This window comes from Saccoglossus kowalevskii, chromosome 8 (assembly GCF_978046115.1).
Source record: "Saccoglossus kowalevskii chromosome 8, keSacKowa6.1, whole genome shotgun sequence".
NCBI lineage: Eukaryota > Metazoa > Hemichordata > Enteropneusta > Harrimaniidae > Saccoglossus > Saccoglossus kowalevskii.
This window is the reverse complement of record NC_140648.1, coordinates 9,009,159-9,037,070: the sequence shown is the minus strand read 5'-3', so window position 1 is coordinate 9,037,070 and position 27,912 is coordinate 9,009,159. Positions and strand designations below refer to the sequence as shown.

The window sequence follows — 27,912 nt, the reverse complement described above, 5'->3', positions numbered from 1 at the left end:
AATTAGCTGAAACGACTTGGCAGGCGAAAGAACAAAAATGCCGGAAGAGGGCGCTGTTGATTGAGCATAAAAGATGGCGACGAATTCAAGCTGGAGCAGCAATCATTCGGTGGAAATGGATGGCGAATCGGGTAGCGACGCCTCAAAAAAGAAATGGGTAAAGCTTAATGTCGGGGGACAGATTTTTCTAACGACAAGGACAACGTTATGTAGAGATCCAAAGTCTTTCCTATGCAGACTGTGTCAAGAAGACCCCGATTTAAATTCGGACAAGGTAAATCTTCCAGTTCCATTTCTTAAAATAAGTAAAGATGTCACATAATTTTATGACGACGTAAATGTCCAAATCTTTTAGTTCGACATTGGAACTTTCTTGTGTAATGACTGCGTGTGCCATGCGATTGCTCCTTGACATAGTACGCCGTAACTTCTACTACACATCCTTCGTTCGAGTCATCGATAAACCACGCTGGTTTAATCAATTATTACTTGAAAGTTGTAGACGCTTTCTCTTTTGTTTACATACCGTTCTATTTTTAGCTGACAGCACTAGAAAAATAAAGCATTCGTTTCTATTTTTGGATTTTCTTCAATTCGTTCTCGGTCATTCTCGGTCATTTTTTAAATTTACGTTCTGACACTAGATATTTTATGTAATACCCGTTTATTCTACAAAACTGGTATTTGCTCCATGCCGGCACTGTTGTACCGGTAGCTGCAGTTATTAACCGTGATGTCGGACATTACTTCATCATGGTTAATAATTCGTCTTTACTATAACTAGTATAAATATATTATTAGTTGCATCTGCCTACTTCTGTTGCATGGCCAATGTGTCTGAACAGATTAAAATATTTATGCCCCCCCCCCAAAAAAAAATACATATTCACTTACTTGAAAACCACTTAAACTAGTGATATTTGTGAATATCAAAAATACATTGTTAAATCACAGTCCCGATATTGTGGTTAAATATAAGGTGGAAACTGAGGACTAACAACTGATTTTCTAACCATATCCGGTGTCAAACAAGGCTGCAGTTTATGCCCAATCCACTTATTCATAAATGACCTGCCAGTTAATTTTGATGTAACAAGTTATTCACCTTTGTTGAATAATTTAACAATTAGCTGCCTTTTTTTTATACAAACTGAGTCATTTGGTTTTGATAAATATTTATAAACTGCAGTTGAATCCAACCAAGCCAATTTAATGTATTGCTAATGAAAATTTAATTTGAAGTTATATACATGACATTTGGTGACTGCATAACATTACAATGTGGCTGTATACTTAGAAATTGTTATGTTCAACTGTGTTGTAACTAGTGTTCATCGTTAAGTCAGAAAAAATATTTAAAAAATTTGGAAAACTATGGTAAAAGCAGCTTCCTGGGCTTACAAATATTAGTTACATCCTTGATAAAATAACAAACCCAAACGGTAAGATGCCCTGCTGACATTATCATCTCCTAAAACTAGCCAAAAAATATGAAAAGTCTTATAAGTATTAAAAATGTTTGATTGCCAATTATTAGTTTGAAAATTGTCACAACTCCAAACATCAACAAACTGTTAAATTTTTCAGGTTTTATTATCAGCTGTTTGCTGTAACTGTTTTCACTGACTTACATGTAGCCCGAGCGACAGCCCAACTTGCATGGTATAGTAGTTGAGTTTACATGGTCTGAAAATCAACATGATGTCACAAATTTAGCAGGCTCCAATAAAAACTCTAATATTCAACTTGTCTTTCTTTACAATAATGAAGTTCAACAACTGATTCCTCCAGTGAAGATTTACACCTCGCTTTCTGTCTCTTTCTTCTAAATATCATCAAAAATGCATCTAAAATGGCTAATTACAGTGACCTGGATAGATAATAAAATTTCGGAAAAGGAAAAGGCTCTGGCAGACTGATTATTTCATTGCACAAACAAACTTTGAACAAAAGTGAAATATCACGGCACGACATTGAAGATTTGTTAAATATCTTTCATTTCACTTGCCTCTTTCTTGGCTGGTATTTTGTGGTTTTGGAAGACCATCTTCCTCATGACTAAATTGGTATTTATGTGTTTTTAATTCAACTGTTTTTGTTGGTTTTTAAATGTAAATAAGTAATACTGTATTCTAAATTACTTTTTCAACAGTCCACGAATACACCTCTCTAGTTTGAAAATAAGTATATGTGATTGCATTAACAAATTATGCAACTTGAGCTTGATAAAGAGCAGCCAATGTACCACAGTATATCTTTTGAGGTCGCAGCCTTATTATTTCTTCAGTGTATTATCACATCGTTTATCTACCTACTTGACATTTATAGTGCATTATGATTGTGTTAAAGTGTTAATCAAACAGTGTTCATTATTATGTAATGAGAATTGCCATGGCTGAGTATTCAGTAAGTGGCTACCATTGGTTTCTGAGTAGCCTCATTAAATCTTATAAAAGCCACAAATTTGTCATAACATACAATGTAGTATTTAAATTATACATGTTACCCTATAGACACCCTGAATTAATTTTAACCCACTGTTGAAGAATGTGTGTGAACCGTGTCAGTTCCAACCTGCGCGAGTTTAATTGGAGAACTAGTAGTGAGGTGAAATATTATTTTATCAGATCCTCATGCAACCTACATACTTATGAAATCAGAAAGGAACAGTTTTTTATCTAGCAATATTTATATTGCTGTTTATCCATAATTTATGAATTAGTTTTGCTGAAAAATACACATTTTTGAGTTTTGAAGTACTGTTATAATTATCTGCTAGATTTAAAAATAATGTATTCCTGCATATGCGTGATCTTTTCTCACCTTTCACAGAATAAACCTGCATAGATCTATTCTATATTTTCACAAAAACATTGATCAACATCTCTAAGTTTTAATAAAAATCATCTAGGAAATTATATTAATTATAAGAAATTTCAAATTTAATTCATATTCATCATATTGTATGTCTGGCACATTGTTGATGCAAGTACAATCGTGTACTGAGAGACGTACACTCTATTCGAGATGGATGCTAACTTTTGAACAGGTGTTGTTTATCTCAATTTTGCCTTTTGGCATAAATACCATCTTTTCTTATCTCATGAAATCATGTAACCTAGCTCCATAGTGATTTATTTTTTTGATATATTTTATGCCAACAACAAAACAATGTTTTTAGTCATTGCACATCAACCCATTTTCTTGGCATACATATATCAATGAACGTGTTCTCTCTATAGCAGAAATGAGAGATAAGTCTCAAAAGTAATAAACTGTGGGCACTAAGTAAAATAAGTAAATAAACACATTTTTATTTGCTGTGTTTGTCGCTCGGCACTCTTAACTCAGATACATGTATGATTTGATCAATCACATTCAAACTTCACACACACATCATATATATTGGGATACATATGCATGTCAATTTGTTTCATGATCTGATTCAAGATATTTTAAAATTAAATATTCATAAAAATCAGGCATTTCTGCCATTCCAAAACTGAATCTTGGTCTTGTATAGATGGATATCATTACATACATGTACAATGTACATTGGACATTATTGGACCTTGATGCATGTCGTTTTGTTTTCAGATCAGATTCAAGATGGCCAACTGGTGGCCATTTTGTATCAATGAGTGGTTCTTTGACTGATCATGTTCAAACTTCATAGAAGCCTAACATGTACGTATTTGACATGTCATTTGTTTCATGCTCTGATTCAAAATGGTTGATTCATTTCAGTTTTGTTTACTATTGAACCAACAGTACTCTGATTCAAAATGGTTGATTCATTTCAGTTTTGTTTTGTTTACTATTGAACCAACAGTGCTCTGATTCAAAATAGTTGATTCATTTCAGTTTTGTTTTGTTTACTATTGAACCAACAGTGCTCTGATTCAAAATGGTTGATTCATTTCAGTTTTGTTTTGTTTACTATTGAACCATCAGTGCTCTGATTCAAAATGGTTGATTCATTTCAGTTTTGTTTACTATTGAACCATCAGTGCTCTGATTCAAAATGGTTGATTCATTTCAGTTTTGTTTACTATTGAACCATCAGTGCTCTGATTCAAAATGGTTGATTCATTTCAGTTTTGTTTTGTTTACTATTGAACCAACAGTGCTCTGATTCAAAATAGTTGATTCATTTCAGTTTTGTTTACTATTGAACCATCAGTGCTCTGATTCAAAATGGTTGATTCATTTCAGTTTTGTTTTGTTTACTATTGAACCATCAGTGCTCTGATTCAAAATGGTTGATTCATTTCAGTTTTGTTTTGTTTTTACTTTACTATTGAACCAACAGTGCTCTGATTCAAAATAGTTGATTCATTTCAGTTTTGTTTACTATTGAACCATCAGTGCTCTGATTCAAAATGGTTGATTCATTTCAGTTTTGTTTTGTTTACTATTGAACCAACAGTGCTCTGATTCAAAATAGTTGATTCATTTCAGTTTTGTTTACTATTGAACCATCAGTGCTCTGATTCAAAATGGTTGATTCATTTCAGTTTTGTTTTGTTTACTATTGAACCAACAGTGCTCTGATTCAAAATAGTTGATTCATTTCAGTTTTGTTTACTATTGAACCATCAGTGCTCTGATTCAAAATGGTTGATTCATTTCAGTTTTGTTTTGTTTACTATTGAACCATCAGTGCTCTGATTCAAAATGGTTGATTCATTTCAGTTTTGTTTTGTTTTTACTTTACTATTGAACCAACAGTGCTCTGATTCAAAATGGTTGATTCATTTCAGTTTTGTTTTGTTTACTATTGAACCAACAGTGCTCTGATTCAAAATGGTTGATTCATTTCAGTTTTGTTTTGTTTACTATTGAACCAACAGTGCTCTGATTCAAAATGGTTGATTCATTTCAGTTTTGTTTTGTTTACTATTGAACCAACAGTGCTCTGATTCAAAATAGTTGATTCATTTCAGTTTTGTTTACTATTGAACCAACAGTGCTCTGATTCAAAATGGTTGATTCATTTCAGTTTTGTTTTGTTTACTATTGAACCATCAGTGCTCTGATTCAAAATGGTTGATTCATTTCAGTTTTGTTTACTATTGAACCAACAGTGCTCTGATTCAAAATGGTTGATTCATTTCAGTTTTGTTTACTATTGAACCATCAGTGCTCTGATTCAAAATGGTTGATTCATTTCAGTTTTGTTTTGTTTACTATTGAACCAACAGTGCTCTGATTCAAAATAGTTGATTCATTTCAGTTTTGTTTACTATTGAACCAACAGTGCTCTGATTCAAAATGGTTGATTCATTTCAGTTTTGTTTTGTTTACTATTGAACCAACAGTGCTCTGATTCAAAATGGTTGATTCATTTCAGTTTTGTTTACTATTGAACCAACAGTGCTCTGATTCAAAATGGTTGATTCATTTCAGTTTTGTTTACTATTGAACCAACAGTGCTCTGATTCAAAATGGTTGATTCATTTCAGTTTTGTTTTGTTTACTATTGAACCAACAGTGCTCTGATTCAAAATGGTTGATTCATTTCAGTTTTGTTTTGTTTACTATTGAACCATCAGTGCTCTGATTCAAAATGGTTGATTCATTTCAGTTTTGTTTACTATTGAACCAACAGTGCTCTGATTCAAAATGGTTGATTCATTTCAGTTTTGTTTACTATTGAACCATCAGTGCTCTGATTCAAAATGGTTGATTCATTTCAGTTTTGTTTTGTTTACTATTGAACCAACAGTGCTCTGATTCAAAATAGTTGATTCATTTCAGTTTTGTTTACTATTGAACCAACAGTGCTCTGATTCAAAATGGTTGATTCATTTCAGTTTTGTTTTGTTTACTATTGAACCAACAGTGCTCTGATTCAAAATGGTTGATTCATTTCAGTTTTGTTTACTATTGAACCAACAGTGCTCTGATTCAAAATGGTTGATTCATTTCAGTTTTGTTTACTATTGAACCAACAGTGCTCTGATTCAAAATGGTTGATTCATTTCAGTTTTGTTTTGTTTACTATTGAACCAACAGTGCTCTGATTCAAAATGGTTGATTCATTTCAGTTTTGTTTACTATTGAACCAACAGTGCTCTGATTCAAAATGGTTGATTCATTTCAGTTTTGTTTTGTTTACTATTGAACCAACAGTGCTCTGATTCAAAATGGTTGATTCATTTCAGTTTTGTTTTGTTTACTATTGAACCAACAGTGCTCTGATTCAAAATGGTTGATTCATTTCAGTTTTGTTTACTATTGAACCAACAGTGCTCTGATTCAAAATGGTTGATTCATTTCAGTTTTGTTTACTATTGAACCAACAGTGCTCTGATTCAAAATGGTTGATTCATTTCAGTTTTGTTTTGTTTACTATTGAACCAACAGTGCTCTGATTCAAAATAGTTGATTCATTTCAGTTTTGTTTACTATTGAACCATCAGTGCTCTGATTCAAAATGGTTGATTCATTTCAGTTTTGTTTTGTTTACTATTGAACCAACAGTGCTCTGATTCAAAATGGTTGATTCATTTCAGTTTTGTTTTGTTTACTATTGAACCAACAGTGCTCTGATTCAAAATAGTTGATTCATTTCAGTTTTGTTTACTATTGAACCAACAGTGCTCTGATTCAAAATGGTTGATTCATTTCAGTTTTGTTTTGTTTACTATTGAACCAACAGTGCTCTGATTCAAAATGGTTGATTCATTTCAGTTTTGTTTTGTTTACTATTGAACCAACAGTGCTCTGATTCAAAATGGTTGATTCATTTCAGTTTTGTTTTGTTTACTATTGAACCAACAGTGCTCTGATTCAAAATGGTTGATTCATTTCAGTTTTGTTTACTATTGAACCAACAGTGCTCTGATTCAAAATGGTTGATTCATTTCAGTTTTGTTTTGTTTACTATTGAACCAACAGTGCTCTGATTCAAAATGGTTGATTCATTTCAGTTTTGTTTTGTTTACTATTGAACCAACAGTGCTCTGATTCAAAATGGTTGATTCATTTCAGTTTTGTTTACTATTGAACCAACAGTGCTCTGATTCAAAATGGTTGATTCATTTCAGTTTTGTTTACTATTGAACCAACAGTGCTCTGATTCAAAATGGTTGATTCATTTCAGTTTTGTTTTGTTTACTATTGAACCAACAGTGCTCTGATTCAAAATGGTTGATTCATTTCAGTTTTGTTTACTATTGAACCAACAGTGCTCTGATTCAAAATGGTTGATTCATTTCAGTTTTGTTTACTATTGAACCAACAGTGCTCTGATTCAAAATGGTTGATTCATTTCAGTTTTGTTTACTATTGAACCAACAGTGCTCTGATTCAAAATGGTTGATTCATTTCAGTTTTGTTTACTATTGAACCAACAGTGCTCTGATTCAAAATGGTTGATTCATTTCAGTTTTGTTTACTATTGAACCAACAGTGCTCTGATTCAAAATGGTTGATTCATTTCAGTTTTGTTTTGTTTACTATTGAACCAACAGTGCTCTGATTCAAAATGGTTGATTCATTTCAGTTTTGTTTACTATTGAACCAACAGTGCTCTGATTCAAAATGGTTGATTCATTTCAGTTTTGTTTACTATTGAACCAACAGTGCTCTGATTCAAAATGGTTGATTCATTTCAGTTTTGTTTACTATTGAACCAACAGTGCTCTGATTCAAAATGGTTGATTCATTTCAGTTTTGTTTTGTTTACTATTGAACCAACAGTGCTCTGATTCAAAATGGTTGATTCATTTCAGTTTTGTTTTGTTTACTATTGAACCAACAGTGCTCTGATTCAAAATGGTTGATTCATTTCAGTTTTGTTTTGTTTACTATTGAACCAACAGTGCTCTGATTCAAAATGGTTGATTCATTTCAGTTTTGTTTTGTTTACTATTGAACCATCAGTGCTCTGATTCAAAATGGTTGATTCATTTCAGTTTTGTTTTGTTTACTATTGAACCAACAGTGCTCTGATTCAAAATGGTTGATTCATTTCAGTTTTGTTTTGTTTACTATTGAACCAACAGTGCTCTGATTCAAAATAGTTGATTCATTTCAGTTTTGTTTTGTTTACTATTGAACCAACAGTGCTCTGATTCAAAATGGTTGATTCATTTCAGTTTTGTTTACTATTGAACTTGACATGTCAAATTTGTGGGAGGTTACAGTTGTCATTATTCAATCCCACAATTTTTGTTTTTAAATAACTCATCACTGTAACAAATTTGGAGAGAAAAGATTAACCTGATGTTAAATCGTGCAGACCTGACTCTAAATGATGAACTGCCTGGCATTATTCAATACGGTATAAATACCATATTTCTTTATCATCAAAAATATATTATCGTAGATTGGATTCTGGAAATACTCATCAGTGGTCAACCTAGTCGTATTTATGTTTTTTTATGGTTACATTTTATTTCATTCTGTGTACAATATCAAAAACTATAAAATCATAATCAAGCTGGAGTTAATATTTTTTTTGTCACAAAACCATGATGCAAACGTTTCGCAACAAAACTTATTTTAAAATTAGATGTACTAAATGGCTTTCCAATTATCTATCCCGAAGGCATCAAGAGAATCTGGTCTCGTAATTTATGTCAGCTTTCAGGAAAAATATATCCACCAAATTTGTCATTTTCAATGAAAATGCTATTTTTGAATTCTTCTTGAAAAATGCTACTCTAATTGCTTTGATACTTTGTATATGTTCACTTTAGTTCAAAGGTTAAATTTAAATATTAAATGACTAAATATGTATCTTCAATTCTGTAATTGTCACAGAAATTTTTGTCATTTTTGGTCAAAAATGTTATTGTCAACTTTTTCTGTATCAACAGGCTCTACAAACAGTAATCGGGTGATGAACTTGTTTTATTGATGGAACAAGAATATACATGTAACAAAAATCAATATTGATTCTAAAACTGCCAATATTAATTTATATTAAGAACTAAAAGTTAGTATAATCATTATAGCAATTATTGTAGTATACTTGGTCAATGAATATGTTAACTACGTCTACCGGTATATCATGTTTCAATCAGGTTACCCAACTCGACCTGCGTTAGTGCTAGTCCATCTGTTAGAATTTTAACAACAGACATGCTACTTACTCAGTTAATGTAAGATATTTATAACACTGTTTTTTTTTTTACTATTGTATGACCATTGAAACAGATGGTTCAGTGTAAATGTGTTCGATTTCACTCCTATTCACACATTGGCTTAATGCACTCGTCCTTTCACCCTGAATTCCGATGATGATTATAGTAATAAGTGAAATGAACGTCATGCAGTGGATATGTATCGTGTAGACAAAGAAGATGGAATAACGATTACTTATTACTGTACATTTTTTAACTTATTATTTTATTCTAAGATGTTAAGAGAAAGAGAGAGAATATTGATTGATTAAATAGGATGAGAAATTGGAGATAAATTTAATACTATTAACTACCGATGGTTAAAAATAACTGCTAGTTAAGTATATTAAACAAAAAATATTGATGATAATATACGAAAGGCTTGTGATAGAAATGCTATGCAAAGCTGAATTTCTACTAATAAGATCATTTGCATAATTAATTGATTTTAAGTTTTCTCTTTTAAATTTTCAAATGAAATTCCTTAGTTTATTATGCTTGTCTTTATTTCATCACATTCCCAACCCTTTTAAACACCTTGCCTGTATCAGTGAATAAATGCAATATAGTACAAGTAACTTGTCAAAATTTAGAGAGAAAATATTACTTCTAAGTTAAGTTATTAAAATCAATGAGTAAGTCTCAAAAACGAATATATTTTCATGATAGAAACCAAAGATCAATGAATCATTTACTAATATAACATACTTTGTGAGGATTAGTTTACTGTTTATTAGTTCATCAGTATTTTTAAACAATATTTTTATAATTTTATGTATGCCCGATAAAACATTCAAAGATTTAAGGGCGCTATTTGCATGTGCAACGTTTGTGTTGATGAACACTGATTTTTTTCCCACAATCCAATGCGCTCTTCCAATGAAATCACGGGTATCAGTTTTGACCTGGGCGCGATCTGTACTAATTACCACAGATGACTCCTTTGATACCTTTCAATCATAAAAAAAAATATGACCTAATTAAAGCTTGGTAACGTCTCAGTTTGTATTTGTTTGTCTGTACAAAAGCCAAAGCCACCATCTTTGTTTATGAGACCCATATCTCTGAGTCTCGCATGGTAAACTGTCATTCGGAAGAACAAGTAATATAGGAAACATAATTTTTCATAAATGCAGTTTGGTGATTGCCCCTTCACACATACACACATCTACAAACACCATAGCTTGAAATTATGACACTGTGAATCTTAACCCCTAAAATACTGACAGAAAGATCAAATAAGTGAAATTAATATTGCATTAAAATGCTGCAGGTATTCTGTATATGGAGAAGTGTCAAAAAACGGTCTGAAATATGCCATTCCAATATAAGGGAATGTTTTTTATTATAGAGAAAGTGAACTATAATGAGCTGTTCTACTAGTAATTGTATTTATCGTAGTAGAATTACTTCCAAACTTAATGACATGACATGACATGGTTTTATTGAGTTGTACTTGAGCTTAGCCAACTATTTGAAATTAACACATGCACTGTCGAATCTAACGGAGTACACTATGTTAGAGACCACTTCTTGTGAAAGAGCAGTATGATGTATCGGACTGTAATCCTTCCATTATTTTAACCACCCAAGTTTGTCTGCAAAAATAATTTTTGTTTTTCCTCTTATTTCGACTGACTTAAAAGAAGCATTTAAATAGCTACTGTGGAATACTTTATTTTCACTGGAATTAATTTTCGCTGAAAAGGCTTTTTGGGCGTTTTGTGTGGAATTTATTTTCACTGATTTTTGATGAGTTTAATGTGAAATATAGGAAAAAAAGTATATTCACTGGATTTTATTTTCACGGAAACATCCCTTCAGCGAAAATAGCGAAAATAAATTCCAAGCAAAAATAAAGTATTCTACAGTATCATTTCAGCTATTTGTTTCCCACAAGAATTTGTAAACGATGCCCATTACAGGAAGTTTTAGTTTGTCCATGATATCAAACAGATAGAAATGATTTTATTTCCAATATTTTATTCTCCAAAGAAATCATTTCCAATCTACAAAAATTCACATATTTAATGAAAACTAATTACAGAAATATAATAAAACTTTTAGAGGAATTTTTACATAAATCATTCATTTTAAGAAATAAGCTTTCTTTGGATATAATGACTTTTTTTTTTTTAGCTCCGCTGTCGACTTTGTCGAGCGGAGCTTATCATATGAGTGATTGTCCGTCTCCGTTGTTCGTGTCAATGTTTTACTTTTTCGACTTCTTCTTGAAAACTACAAGCCTGAATGCTTTGATACTTGGTGTATATGTACCTTGGGTAGACCTCTCTTAGGTTTGTTTGTTTCATGTTGATATCTTCAATTCTCTAATTTTGGTGAATATTTTTGTCATTTTTGGTAAAAAGTGATATTTTCGACTTCTTGTTAAAAACCACAAGTGCAATTGCTTTGATATTACATATATAGGTACTACATGTGGACCTCTCTCAGATTTGTTCATTTTGTAATGATATCTTTAATTCTCTAATTTTGGTGAATATTTTTGTCATTTTTGGTAAAAAGTGATATTTTCGACTTCTTCTTAAAAACCGCAAGTCTGATTGCTTTGATATTACATATATAGGTACTACATGTGGACCTCTCTCAGATTTGTTCATTTTGTGATGATATCTTCAATTCTCTAATTAATTTATTTTGGTGAATATTTTTGTAATTTTTGGTAAAAAGTGATATTTTCGACTTCTTGTTGAAAACTGTAAGCCCGATTGCTTTGATATTACATATATAGGTACTACATGTGGACCTCTCTCAGATTTGTTCATTTTGTGATGACATCTTCAATTCTCTAATTAATTTATTTTGGTGAATATTTTTGTAATTTTTGGTAAAATGATATTTTCGACTTCTTGTTAAAAACTGTAAGTCCGATTGCTTTGATACTATTCATATTGTTCATTTTCTAATGATGTCTTCAGTTCTTTAATTGAAATGTGCATTGCTAACAGCGGAGCTATCTCAGCCGATAGGCTGCTTGTCTATTTTTTACGTTATCATACTTTGATATTATTTTAATCACTTGTATATTTATTGCTGTAAACCAATAGAACATTTGTACTTCTAAGGATGCAATAAAGTTATTATTATTATTATTATTATGTCATTGATAAACATGCATGTTTTATCATTTTTCTAGGCTTTTAAAGTTAAAGTCAGTAACAATATTGTTATAAACTTTCGCTGCCATTTTCGGCTTCCTGTAGTTAATTAGACTTGGTTTTAATAAATGCAAAGCTAATCTGAATATTCACATTTAGTTATCTCCAGATAAAACCCGCCTAGTGTTATCTCTATAGAACAAATGGTCGGCAGAAGTCATGGTAACAATAGCATCAATAAGGGTCCACTCTTCTATTTTTAGCTCCATGGTGTCACATGTGAAAATACATATTGCCTTGGTTTTCAAGGTTTTACATTGTTGTCTACGAGTTGAATTTTAGTACATGTTCAAAGCCTCAAACTATTCATCAATAACAGTAGAAGTGTTTTTGTATAATGTACTGTAAAATACTTTATTTTAGCTGAAATTAATTTTCGCTGATAAGGAATTTTTCTGGCCATTTTTCAATTCCAATTTGTTTCCATGGTAACATTTTCATAGAGTAACTCAAGAATGTGCGTTAATAAATGCCCCTTGCTGATCAACAGTCTCGCGATCTGCTGTGATAACATTGCCCATAAGTTGTTTTAATAACAAGAGCAGCAAATATTGCCATTATTTTATCTTCAGGTACAAACAGCCAGCCAACCAGTCACTCGGCAGAATATGTATAATAACAATTGATTTTATCAGCTGCGAGTATGGATGTTTTTTTTAATGAATTGTTGCATTTTCCATTTAAATCTGATAAAATTCACAGAAATGATAAGTTGACTAGCAAGATTGAAAGATACTCTGGCGTGAATAAAAGCAGTACACGTAGTTGACAGCCATGCTGGCAGCCATGCACATGATTGCATTTGATAAGATTTTTATAGTAAAACTGTAATTGTTCTATTAGAATAAAAATAAATGATTATTTTTTTTAATAAGTTTGACTGTATTTTGTGTTTGCAAATGATGAATTATGTGATATTCTTCAATTAAATGATTTGCAAGATGGTTTCACAATTGTTTTATAATTTCTAGATGTAACTTTTTTTTGCACAAAACAATCAGCTGAAATGTGCAGTTTGTGAGCTGCAAAAATAATCTTATTGCATTGCCTGCAATGGTTGGGTAAATTGGGTTAGCTCATCTGACTGGCATCATTGTCGCTGTCATAGTTACCAAATACATGTATCATGGCCATTTTTCTTCAATCTTGCAAAAACATGTGTATGGTGATAGGACTGCCGTCAACCAGGAGTACCTTTGATCTTTTTGCTTGTTTACAATATTGAAAATATCATGTAATGAAAATTGAACAATTTTCCCATAATTTATTGATGATGCAAAGTTGTCTTTGAAATCACTGCTTGTTCACCTATCCTTGAATGTCAATTTTTATTTGGGTTTGTACATAATGTAGATATTCAGACTTTTTGTGGGCTGATGTTATGAATATGATTTTCTAAATGTCTGATTTGTAGACAACCATTTCTTAAAACCAAGACAGATAGTGTTTCCGGAATCTCTGTAATTGCACCAGTGCATCATGGGAGATGTAATTTGAATGGCTCGCCCATTGTTTTCTTTTTATACCAGTATGCCAACACACTACATACTCCATTGTCTGCCTAATATGGACTTGATTTGACAATGATTTGCCTGAAAGTTAGCTTGCCAATGTCAAAATGTTCCTGTCATTATTCTTTGTAGGATTTATTGTTTTGGATCTTTCTATAATAATTGTGTAAACAAGGTACCAGTATATTCACCACATTTTAAAATTAAATAGCACCCAGATGAGTTTTGAAATTTACAGTCGTGTAGCATGTGTTTGTGTTTTATTATCTAGGTCATAGCATATATTTCTGCTCCAATACAAGAGTAAGTCTCATAACTGCCTCTCAGTTGGTTATATCTTCTATGGTTAAATCTGGTTCATAATCTTCTGCTGTTTGCAATTTGACTAAATTTGGTTATTTCAATGCCAGCAGTCACCCAGTGTCATTTTTTTAAATACATTTGTATTTATTTTATTGATAACGAAAGTATATTCTAAACGAAGTTTCAAATAAAATCGAACAACAACTGCATTGCGCAAACTTAGCAAACGATCACAGTTGCGCAATCAGGTCATGCTGCGTTTCACAATTGTTGATTATTGCTCAGTAGTCATTATAATAACGCACAAAAAAATAAATTTGTTGAATTGTTATGAAATGCAAATAAAATTCAACTTAGTTTAGCCACAGTCTCTCTATCTACCTTCAAATAGAGGGACTGTGGTTTAGCAAATGATTCCGGTCGCATATAAACGCTCGATGCTGTAGGGTATCAGTCATGTTGCACGAGTTCACCTAATAGGTCAAATCGCTAATTAACCAATCAAAATGCTGGATGATGCCAACGTGTTCAAATTGCTATAGCTCATTTAAATATGTTAATGTTATTGAACGTAACGCGGAAGAGATTTGCCGATGTTGTAGTACGATCTTTTGGTTTGGATTTTGATGGGAAAATGGCATGACTTTTTTTCAAATCAAAAAATAGTTGTTTTCAAAAGATAAACTGAGCATTAGAAGAATAATTTAAAATTGTTTACAGTGATAACAGCTCATTGTCGAAACGAAGCTTACCCATTTAATAGACTATATAAAAACTAAATAGACTATTTTAGGCATCAGGAAAGATTGAAATGTCCGAAAAATTACGCCAAAATATGTAAAAAAAAAAAACTTTAAAAACTGCTGAAAAATCGCAATTTCTTGGTCCCATTTTATTTTTTTAAAAACCCAAACTGCCGTTTAACGGCCCTGGGCAGATTTACGGCAGAATCCGGTATAACGCCATTGTTTATGATTTCTAAATCAACCATTTTCGTTTACTTCAAGATTAAACATTATGTGTGAAATTTAATGTAAAAACAGGAGTAACACAGGTCATGGCGGGATTTGATAACTGGTACAGTATTCAGAAGTATTTCCATGCTTACCGGTAATGTTATTCACATTTGATGACAACTGTCAATTTTGCTGAACACATTATTCTCCTCTTCAAAGATGGCATTTCGATATTGAGTTGTAAACAAATTTATAACCAAATTCAAATCATGTGATTTTTGCGGCAGATGTTCTTCTGCACCTTTCTCGCAGAATGCAAGATCTCACAGTGAAGGGAAAAATCTTCTATTGAATGCAAATGATGTCAAAATTTTCCAAAGATCAGGCTCACTTCACAAATCTGAATTCTATATTCATGTACATGCAAGGTATAGATAGTTTTTGTATGTTTAGTTTAGGAGAATTTCTAATCCAATACGGTACCAACATACGGTATTCAACAACAATATAATGTACATAATTCTATATAGAATTTCCCAATTAGTAGTAACTAATCCCTCACTGATACCAGATTGTAATGTTATTTTTACTTTTCAATAAATTAAAATGTACAGTTGTTATATTCTCTATTGCATGTAAGTATTAATTGTAAATATGTATAAATATAAATTATATCTGGGATAGAAAAATATACATTAATTTGAGCAGTATATGAACTGTGTATATAAGGTATTACGAGGATACTGAAAAGTATGCATAAAGACAGGAAAGCATGAGTAACGACCGTCACGCAGCAGAAGTCAATGCGACCACATACTGTCTGAATGCATACCTTGCAGTATCCTCATAATAACCTTATTATTATACATCTTTTCCACCAAGAATACATCATAGGAATGCCGAAATCCAAAACATTTAGAAAATAATTAGCGAACTTCTTTATGTGGGGTCCAATCAAACCCAGGGGGCAGCCATGTTTGTTTTTATTATTAGAGGACACTTGCGCACATAATCCTTCCATATTTGGAATTTGGGTTTCCTAATATGTTAGGATGAAAATACCCAGTGCAATACCGCAAATTTACGGCACTCTGTAACTTGTGGCGTAACGGTGACAGATGTATAATAAGTTATACTCGTAGAGCATTCCTACAGCTACATGTAAATTTGAGATAATGTGAAACATTTGGTTTGCACAATTGCAGGATCTTTTAACACCTTTGTAGTTTACATAAGTGTATGTGCTACTATTAGAGCAAATACGGTAGTGACAAATCACCAGGGTCGTTTAGAGTGAAATTTGATGCTACAACTATCTAATTGTGTACATTTCTCTTTGTAAAAAGATGCCGTTTAGAGAAGTACACACAGGGTCCATAGCGTTGGGGAAATCCTTTGAAAGTCTTTGGATTTTTTGAGGTCTGAAAAGTCTTTGAGTTGTCTTCAAATTACAGGAATAATAATAAAAAATATTTGAAAAGTCTTTAAATTTCTTCATAGTTATTAATTCATTTTTAGAAAGGGCCTTTTTCTCCAGGGAACTACATGTACATATCCTCAGAACTTTGATGAACTTTGGTGATGATGTTGGCCTGAATTAAGGGTCAAAATGTCTTTAGGGAAAAATGCAAGAAAGTTTGGGAAAACGTCTGGAAAAGTCTTGGAAATCATTTGACCCCGATACATTACTAGGTGAACACCACAGGTGTTTTGATCTAGGCAATATACAAATAAACAAATGCTGTCATCGTCTTGACTTGATCAGATCTAAACATGCTTTGGATATAAACAGACCAGTGTGTGTTGTTTGTTATCTTCATACGCTGCATGTGTATACATGTAGGTATGTGTAATAGTATATTCCCTCTGAGCCCTTCCGTAAATTCCACTAGCACATGTCAAACTATATATATAAGATGGTCAAAATACAGATTTACAGATGTAGACATTAATCCTCTGAGCCGCAAAGTAATCTTCTGTCACCTTTCACAAAATAAACTTGGATAATTTTTCAGTATTTCTTTCTACGAATTCATAAAAATACAGAAATTATAGAAACATTTTGTAACTACATTTTGAGGTAGAAAGATATTCCAATATATATTCCAATATATATTGTCGCCATATGGGACAACGTCAAAAGATCGATGTCGGGGGGGGGGGACTTATTTGCTTTAGTTTGGGGGTGGGGTGTTTTGACCTCAAAAAGTTTCCATTCGACAAAAACGATTTTATTTTTTAATGAAGTCAAAATAAATCTTGGAGTACTTGTAGTTCATGAGTAATAACAGAAAATAAAAAAAGAACACATTCAAAACGACAAAATGGTTTGGTGCATGAAATAAGGTTAATTTCAGGGCATGAACTTGGAGCATGCGCAGAACCCAGAAAAGTAGTTTGCGCAGGCGTATATATTCCCCTTCATTATTACAACCAACTGCTATGCCATACTACTGTCCGATTATCAAATTATCAATTTGTATTTAATAATGAATGTAGTCTGACGCCATGATCAATATTCGTCAATTAAGTTTCAGTGGGGGGGGGGGGGACTAAAGGAATTAAGTTTTTTATCCTACATTGAACTTTTGATGTTGTCCCTTAGACGTATTGGTTTTAATATGCAATGCCTCTCACTCGATAACATCAAGAATTTGTTGTATATATATTTCAGGATTTGTACTAGTTAACCGCATCCAACGATCCAACCATAAAGCATTAATCAGCAAAACTGAAAATGTATTTTCTACATTCATTTATAAGCAGTTATCACTGCATATCTCTAGCAAATATTGTACCATGTTTGAGATGTGCACTTTACAAGTGTACGCATAATTGAACTATTAAAAACAGTGGCATGTTGCAGGATTCCGAATTTATGGTGGCCATGAAGGCAATTAATCAAAAGTCGGCTTCTCCCACACCAACAGCGGTGATGCAAAGCTCCACAAAAACACGAGAAACAGTGATTCATTCCATTATATTTTCTATTTTTCAAACGTGAGTGACGCCATGAATGTTCAGGGAAGCCATAAATAAAAATATTAGTGAATTTGACAGCGAGACCATTTAGTTTTGCTGGGAAAATGAGTTTTGGATTTCCTGGAAATGTAAGCTCCGCCCACATCGTTTTCAAAATGAAATAAACACCACTAATGCATTGTTTATGTAACAGAATACAATGGAATGAATTACAGGAAAGAAAACGCAGATGAGCTTCTTTGTAACGTAGGGGCATGAGGTTGTCAATCCCAGACAGAAAATGATGTGTCTGTTTGAAAACACAGACGGTGGTTGAAATCAACTTATCAACGATCAACTGCATTCATAAGCCGCTCCCAGCAATTATTCCTGTAGTTATATGTGCACCAGTTAGTGTGTACAGCCTTTTTCTTTTCTTTTCTTTTCTTGTGTATTTGTTATTTTGAAAAGAAATAAAATTAACTTAAATATAAAAAAAAAATATGTGTATTCTTATAGTTTGTCACAGCTCAGATCAGTAACTATACACATAAACAAAAGATTAGCGCAGACGTTGGTTATCTTTAATGAACGATTGACAGTTGCTGTTGTTGAATAATGAGTCAAATTAGAATACTAAGCTCCGCCCATCCCATGGGACGTAAATGTCAGCCTTTAACCCTTTGAGTGCCAACGGTAACTTCTGACACCATTAGTCTGCTCAAAAACTAGAAACAATGTAGCATTTTGTATGTTTTGTCCAAAATTAAGTTTGAACTCAATTACATAAAATTTAAACTAATTTACCCAAATTGAAACTGGGTTTTTAAATAAGCCTTCGAAGGGTTAAATGACTTTATTATGTTCACTACACAGTTTCAATGAGACCTTTTTAACATGTTTTGTTTCAAAATTATGGGGTTACCATGTTTTAACATGAACTGGGTTATAGTAAAACTTACTTAATTAAGGCAGACCTATATCATCCACACTAAATTATCGTACCTTTTGCCAAGTACTGTAATAATTCTAATTTATTTGGTTATTTTTTAGTGTGCATGTGAATCTGCATTCATTTGACGATCCAATTCAAGATGGCCAATCGGCATTTATTTTAGTGCTAAAAATGAATCAAAATCCAGCATTTCTGTCATTCTGCGTATTAGTCATGTACATGTACAACTTGGTCAAATAGGTTTATTTCTGAATGGGTTTCAGTTAATAAGCTTGTTTGCACATTTTGATAATTTTAGGTATTTTCAGTATCCTTATTCATGCTCGTCATTTGCCTTGCCCTTAACATGCAGCATTAGTTTTTAAACTTGATTTTATTCTTTTGTTACTCGCAGGATGAAAATGGTGCTTACTTGATTGACAGAGACCCTATTTATTTTGGTCCCGTTCTCAATTATCTACGGCATGGTAAACTTGTCATTAATAAAGACGTGGCAGAAGAAGGTCAGTATTATAACATTATTATTATTTCCATATTTGACTTTCAGTCTATTCTTGTATATTAGTCTAATAATACATTATTCATGAGTCAATCATGAATTATTCATGAACCTGTCATGAATTATTCATGAACCTATGCTTACCATGTTTTTTTCCCCCACTCGACTATTGAGACCCTCCATGTTAACTCTAATGAATTGTCTTTCCATGTCCTGTGCATTTAGAATTTTTTTTTTTTATTTATTTCAGACCTGAAACACTGATAAAGTATCTCTGTTATTAATTATTGTAAAACGTGTCTGTTTAGCTAGCATGTTATTTTAACTAATTTAGCTAATCTGTAATTTTGCTAATTCAAGATGTCAATAATTTAAAATAAAGTATATTCTCACAGTGAGATTGTTGGAACTTTAGCTAAATTAAGATTCAGTTAGTTCATGCATGGAGTCAAATTCACTAAAATGGCATGTAGCTATTTAAACGTGTTTTACAGTATTGTATCACCTGGTACAATCATGAAGTAGACATTCATTGATACTACCCCTTGAAACAAATCAATAAAAATGATTTGACGATTGTAATAAGATTTCAAATAAAGTGCATTGTTGATTTGGCATTCACTCAACAAATGTTTAGGCAACAACCTCTGCAAATTTGATCGAATGGTAGACTGTACATGTCCATATGTCGTATTTTGTATAATTGTAACCAATATGTTCATTCTACATTCTGTTGGTTCTACATCTTATGATGGTGCCAGATGATATGCACCAATGCTCAATTAGCGACTTGCCTATCAGTATATCGAATTTCCAAGCTCTTATTAATTGGATTTCTAGAGAGAAAAAAAATACAATACGACCTGGGTTATTTGTATATTCAGGATTCAGCAATCTTTCAAAACATGGCAAAAAACGTGTCTGCTGTAATATTATAACCAACCACACAACTAAAACAAACTACCAAATGTTGTTTGTTATGCTTTTCCAAAAAGACATTTTAGTCTCTAAAGTACTTTAAATTCACTTTTTAGTTGATCGATATACATGTACCACTGGCCAGGAAACTCTTCTTGTTCTTTTGGCAACAGCTGTGAAAGCAACCGATGTCATCTTGTCAATTTTTCATTCACTGAATACAACACAACAGATATGTCACCATCTCAGTATTATGTTATTCTTTTGTGGTTGTCATGGCAACTCCAGACAGATTTAATCAGTCGTTGGAAATTGAAATTATTATAAATGCATTGTTCCGACTGGTTCTAATTCTAACTTATAACTGTATTTACTGTAATAAAGTACAAAATATTTACTACCCGTTGAACAAAGTTATATTTTGGGTTCTGTGTGAGTGTGTCTGTCAATCGTAATTTCTCTGACATGACTGAACCGATTTTGTTCAAGGTTCGTACAAGGACAAGTCATAATGTGATGCATAAGCATGTCGATTTGTCTTTCATTTTGTTAACATTTGACTGGCGACTATTTTTTGTTTCAAAAAACGCTCAAAATCATGGTGGGTTACTGATGCTCATCTTTTCATATCGCAATTTCCTTCAAAATAGTCGACAGGCAGCCATTTTGTTTTTTTACTAGTATTCTGTTCGTTTTATTTGTTCTTTTGTAAAAAATTTTGAACCTTCCATCAACTATTGCTTAGGAATGTGTGTGCTGATTTCATTTGAACTTGATATGGACATCTTGCATAATGAGTTACTGATGCACGTCAAGTATTGAGATAGGTACAAAAACACGATAAAATATTATGCCAAGGTACATATATGAGGCATACATGTACCTGGGCCGGATTCATTTAAACTTGATATGAAATCATAAAACTAATTAATTTGAAATGGATGATTTAATGTTTTCGGTCAGGTTGGTGTAGTACACAGAGATCTGTGGAACTTCTCCAATTTCAAGACAATATTTTTAACATGCTGGATATCCAACATTTAGTTATAATCTGTCTACATGACTGTATTTCTTTCTTTGTTTATAGTTGATACAGTCACTAAAAAAACTGTCGAGACTATGACATTGACAATGACTTGTTATGGTAGTCCTCATTTGAACACCAAAAATGGGAACGTTTAATTTTGGTCATATCCATCTGGAGTTATATCTCAGACACTCATTGATTGATCTCGTTCAAACATTACACAAAGAAAATACCATCATGTCTTACGTATGCAAGTCGAAATACTTACCATTTTGGACATTGACTACAATGTATTTCTGATAACTCAACATGTCTGGAGCTGTTTCTCACTTGTCTACCATTATGCATACAATGACATCTCCCAATCCATCTATCAATCTATTTGACATACCTCAGTGCTTTCCTTTCTTACAAATCTTCTATACTCGTATTCAGGTGTTCTTGAAGAAGCAGAGTTCTATAATATTACAGCCCTTATTAAGTTAGTAAAAGAGAAAATACGAGAAAGGAATGCAACATCTTCTCAGGTACATGTACGTCAACATTATTATGTCTTTTCACAGTTTGTTGATTTTCATTAGCTGTGACACATTTCTAGGGGCTTAAAGAATGAATTCTGTCCATCTGCATTTTCTTTAGCTCTGCTGTTGACTTTGTCGACCAGAGCTTATCATATGAGTGATTGTTCGGCGTCGCCTGTGTCAATGTTTTACTTTTTCAACTTCTTCTTGAAAACTACAAGCCTGAATGCGTTGATACTAGGTGTATATTTACCTTGGGTAGACCTCTTAGATTTGTTCAATTCATGATGATATCTTTGTATAATGATAATATTTTTGTAATTTTTGGTAAAAAGTGATATTTTCGACTTCTTGTTGAAAACAACAAGTCTGATTGCTTTGATACTATACATATTGTTCATTTTCTAATGATATTTTCAGTTCTTTAATTGTAATGAGCCTTTCTAACAGCGGAGCTATCTCAGCCGACAGGCTGCTTGTTTACAAACTTGGTGAATCATAATGTATAATGGTATACATATACTTCTCATTTTTGTTTCCAATCAGATTCAAAACGACTGATGGCTATATTGTCACAAAATACTGAATTTATGTATGCAAAACAGTTCTTTTTGTACTTGGGGAAACAGAATATATTGGTTTGCTTAGGCACACTCATTAATTTTTTGAATTTGTTGAAATAAGCCAACTGGCGGCCATTTTTTTTATGTCAACAATTTTGTGTTTTTGTATAACGCATTCAATCTTTCAACTTGGTACAAGGACAATTAATTGTTGACATAGAAATGCTTGTACAGTGTATATCAAATTCACACGTTTTTATACCAGTCTGTTCCAATTTAGCTTTTCTCAGACAATAAATATAAATTCTGAAAAGCACTCTATGTAGCCTGTCCGCACTTGTATTTTATTTACTAAAATATTCAATTTTGCCATCTTGTTCTACTGCAGGCACCAAGAAAACATGTTTATAGAGTCCTGCAATGTCAAGAAGAAGAAGTGACCCAAATGGTATCAACGATGTCAGACGGCTGGAGATTTGAACAGGTATGTTGATAATAGCTCCATCTATCTTGGCCATGAACACCAGAAAAGTGTTAAACCTCTGAGATTCTATGTATATTTACTAAATTCTAGGAAGTTTATAATACAGTATTGTTTTATTAGTTCATGGCACATGTGAAGGATATTGCTAGGCTGTACCACTCATTCAAAATGGTCACCAAGTGGTATCACTAAGCACTCAAAATGGTTTCTAGGTGGTGTGACTTAGCATTAAAAATGGCCACTAGTGCATTGTTTCATTTTCTCCTTCCCCTCCACCTTCACTGATGGCAACACCAGTTGGGTCCTGGAACCTTATACCCACTAACTGCACTCCTAAGTCAGGCTGATTATAATGGACTTGTTTGGCACCACAATCTGTGGTGAAGAAGTATAGCCTGCCAGTGAAAAGTTCATTCTGCCACTAATTTAAGCCATCTGGGTTGAATGGTTTATTAACATACCGTACACCATATCAGTTAGCAATTCTAGAATGAAATGGTCGAGCAATTTCCTTCATAAATGATGGTCACTAACAGGGGTACCGTACTTCCCAGAGTATAAGCCCAATCTCTGTTTTTAGACATTTAACAAGTTGAGGGTATCCCAAGTATAGGCCCAGGGGGATTTACCGAGCGTCGACGACATTTATTAAAATATGCAAGTAAAAAGTGTATTTCATTGCATAATGATCGTGATTGGTATGGTAGTTTGGTTCCTGCTTTTACGAGAAAACTCCATTAATTTCAGAGTGCATGACCGGCGAGCATACAGAGCATGGTTTGCACCTTTTCTATTCTGTTATTTACTCACGATGAATCCCAATGTTGCAATACTGAAGTAATTAATCCATATTCCTTTTGAGTAGTGGTTTTAGAAACGCAAAAAATGGTCATTGAACTTCGTTTTACTTTTCCGAATAATCGTGTTCATTGAAACCTTCGTGATTGGGATGTGAACCAGCAAACTATTCTTCGACATGACTTGTTGGCGACTGTAAAACGTTTAAATACTTCCTCCACCCTCAGTTTACTTTTCGAAAATTGCAAATCACAACAGCATTAGGGGAAAAAAATCACCGTTTTTTGCGAAATCAGATCGCATTTTAACATCGTGGTAATTCACTTCCGCATTGCATTGAAAAAATTACTTCATCAATAATCGGAAAACTTTGTCTGTACGACACAGCATTTTGATTGGTTAACAAAAGACATGACCTGTTAGGTCAAAGGTAGTTTTTCAGGTCAAATCATGATGAAAAATACCATGGCGAAAATTGCTTTGTATCGAGAGTTTGCGAGCGCTCAAAAACATTCCACAACGAAGATAATGAAGATCTTGCCTTCAACAGTTTTCCCACAGACCCTACCCATTTTTGCAACGTAAATTCAGATGGTATGTAAACTGTATTGTAATAAAATGTGTGTATTTTTATGAACATATTTGTTTCTTCATTGTAAAAAGTGTTGTGGAAATCTCAGAGACCAGCGCTGTAAACGAAAAATGTAATTTTGATGATTTTTTGAGGTTGGGAAAAGGGTTACAATTTTAAACCCCCCAAAAAATTATCTTTTCTGAGGTGGTCCTCGAGTATAAGCCCACCCCCTAATTTTCCCGATTTAACATGTTCAGGCCCCTGGGCTTATACACGGGGAAGTACGGAAGGGAAGTATTTGCAAATTAAGTTACATGAGCAACATTGAGAGATGAGTTTCACTATATTGTTAATTGTGCAAGAACAGTTACAAAAGGTGGGTATGAATTCATTAAGGTCATCAACATACAGACAGAGTTTGAAAAACTAAATGAGGAAGGTATTATAGTTAACTTTTGGGTGATATAGACAATCATCTCAGTATTTATTTTCTTTTTAAAATAGTTGACAGTGTTGTGTTAATTAAAAAATTTCAGCTCATAAACATAGGGTCATCATATAATTATGGCAATGAAGACCAATCTGAGTTCCTGTGCGTGGTATCAAGAGAACTCAGCAATACTGTCAATGGGACAGAGGCGGAACCCACAGACAGAGCAAAGGTAACGTATTCATATTGCCCATCATGTCACATCATCGATGCATCACACTACAGTGATGCCTTGCCCATCATGTCACATCATAGATGTATCACACTACAGTGATGTCTTGCCCATCATGTCACATCATTGATGCATCACACTACAATGATGCCTTGCCCATCATATCACATCATCGATGCATCACACTACAGTGATGCCTTGCCCATCATATCACATCATCGATGCATCACACTACAGTGATGCCTTGCCCATCATGTCACATCATTGATGTATCACACTACAGTGATGCCTTGCCCATCATGTCACATCATTGATGTATCACACTACAATGATGCCTTGCCCATCATGTCACATCATAGATGTATCACACTACAATGATGCCTTGCCCATCATATCACATCATTGATGCATCACACTACAATGATGCCTTGCCCATCATATCACATCATCGATGCATCACACTACAGTGATGCCTTGCCCATCATATCACATCATCGATGCATCACACTACAGTGATGCCTTGCCCATCATGTCACATCATTGATGCATCACACTACAATGATGCCTTGCCCATCATGTCACATCATAGATGTATCACACTACAGTGATGTCTTGCCCATCATGTCACATCATTGATGCATCACACTACAATGATGCCTTGCCCATCATGTCACATCATAGATGTATCACACTACAGTGATGTCTTGCCCATCATATCACATCATCGATGCATCACACTACAGTGATGCCTTGCCCATCATGTCACATCATAGATGTATCACACTACAGTGATGTCTTGCCCATCATGTCACATCATTGATGCATCACACTACAATGATGCCTTGCCCATCATATCACATCATCGATGCATCACACTACAGTGATGCCTTGCCCATCATAGATGCATCACACTAGTGCTGCCTTGCCCATCATGTCACATCATAGATGCATCACACTACAGTGCTGCCTTGCCCATCATATCACATCATTGATGCATCACACTACAGTGATGCCTTGCCCATCATATCACATCATTGATGCATCACACTACAGTGATGCCTTGCCCATTATGTCACATCATAGATGCATCACACTACAGTGATGCCTTGCCCATCATTTCACATCATAGATGCACACACTAACAGCGATGCCTTGTCCATCATGCCACATCATTGATGCATCACACTACAGTGATGCCTTGCTCATCTTGCCATATCATTGATGCACCACACTACAGCGATGCCTTGCCCATCATGTCACATCATCGATGCATCACACTACAGTGATGTCACATCATTTATTGACAGTTTACAATTCTCATTTTATTTCATTGACAGGTTTTGCAGCAGAAAGGCTCAAGAATGAGAGAACTTCGAATGTAGGCACCCCTCCTCTCTCTTTTTCTCCCTCTCTTGTTTACAGTGGTGCATTTTAAGGGCATTTCGTTGCCAGGTGAAATTCAGGACTTTGCCTATCTTTGCTGAATGTTCAAACTTCCCATGATGCAATAGTGGACATGACTGAAAATACACCAATCGGTTCCTCCAAAACATCCTCATTCATACATTTGAATAGTTGTAGGTACAAGCTGTGCATTTAGTGCAAGTTTCATATGGTAGGCTGATTATGAAACAACTAATCCTAAATTGGTTGACATTCTAGGCAGACGTGGCAAATATGGTAAACTTATTTCGGCAGACATGGCAAATATGGTAAACTTATTTCGGCAGACATGGCAAATATGGTAAGCTAGTCTCGGCAGACATGGCAAATATGGTAAGCTAGTCTCGGCAGACATGGCAAATATGGTAAGCTAGTCTCGGCAGACATGGCAAATATGGTAAGCTAGTCTCGGCAGACATGGCAAATGTGGTAAGCTAGTCTCGGCAGACATGGCAAATGTGGTAAGCTAGTCTCGGCAGACATGGCAAATGTGGTAAGCTAGTCTCGGCAGACATGGCAAATGTGGTAAACTAGTCTTGGCAGACATGGCAAACTTATTTCGGCAGACATGGCAAATATGGTAAGCTAGTCTCGGCAGACATGGCAAATATGGTAAGCTAGTCTCGGCAGACATGGCAAATATGGTAAGCTAGTCTCGGCAGACATGGCAAATATGGTAAACTTATTTCGGCATACATGGCAAATATGGTAAACTAGTCTCGGCAGACATGGCAAATATGGTAAACTAGTCTCGGCAGACATGGCAAATATGGTAAACTAGTCTCGGCAGACATGGCAAATATGGTAAACTTATTTCGGCAGACATGGCAAATATGGTAAGCTAGTCTCGGCAGACATGGCAAATATGGTAAACTAGTCCCGGCAGACATGGCAAATATGGTAAACTTATTTCGGCAGACATGGCAAATATGGTAAACTTATTTCGGCAGACATGGCAAATATGGTAAACTTGTTTAGGCATCATTCTAAGCAGACATGGCAGATGTAGTAAACACGAGTGCTTATCAACATGTGTGACTTGATATCAATGGCGACTGCATTCTGCATTGCATCATGGGAAAAGGTTTGTAAAAATGCATAAATTCCTAAGCAGGATTAATTTTTAACTTGAGAATGTTATTTTTTTTATAGAGTGACTGCCTAATTTTTATTTTAGTGATAGCAATGACTGTTGTATGTATAAAATGACATTCATTTTGAAAACAACCTGTGTATTTGTTTTGTACTGTTCTCTCCAGAACTTAGTTGGTGAACTTTGACCTCATGATTCCCACTTTGGTTGCCATTTTCAATTACAGCATTTTCTATAAATCAATGTCGTCTTGTACAAAATGTGTTTATATTCAAGATGGTTTCTTAAAATTGACTTACTTTTTACAGTAACTTGCTCTCATTGAAATGTC

The 27,912-nt window shown here is 33.7% G+C and overlaps 1 protein-coding gene across 2 annotated transcripts; it reads left to right on the top strand.

Moving 5' to 3' along the window:
- The first annotated feature begins 40 nt into the window (after positions 1-40).
- Positions 41-26,572, top strand: LOC100374245 (BTB/POZ domain-containing protein KCTD5-like). Of its 2 annotated transcripts, none has more exons than XM_002739921.4 (6): positions 41-274; positions 19,394-19,502; positions 21,879-21,970; positions 22,916-23,011; positions 24,920-25,045; positions 26,383-26,572. In XM_002739921.4, the coding sequence occupies exons 1-6, from the start codon at positions 74-76 to the stop codon at positions 26,425-26,427; spliced, it is 669 nt and encodes a 222-aa protein (XP_002739967.1). In that variant the 5' UTR covers positions 41-73; the 3' UTR covers positions 26,428-26,572. The 2 variants fall into 2 exon arrangements, with proteins under 2 accessions (XP_002739967.1, XP_006823071.1); XM_006823008.3 differs by having other exon boundaries at positions 21,879-21,976.
- The last annotated feature ends 1,340 nt before the right edge of the window (positions 26,573-27,912 follow it).

Bases quoted from the DNA above. Each gene is read 5' to 3' on its own strand.
- LOC100374245 (XM_006823008.3), top strand. From the start codon at position 74: ATGGCGACGAATTCAAGCTGGAGCAGCAATCATTCGGTGGAAATGGAT. The intron at 275-19,393 runs GTAAATCTTCCA...TGTTACTCGCAG, and splicing joins CCGATTTAAATTCGGACAAG to GATGAAAATGGTGCTTACTT. The intron at 25,046-26,382 runs GTAACGTATTCA...TTTCATTGACAG, and splicing joins AACCCACAGACAGAGCAAAG to GTTTTGCAGCAGAAAGGCTC.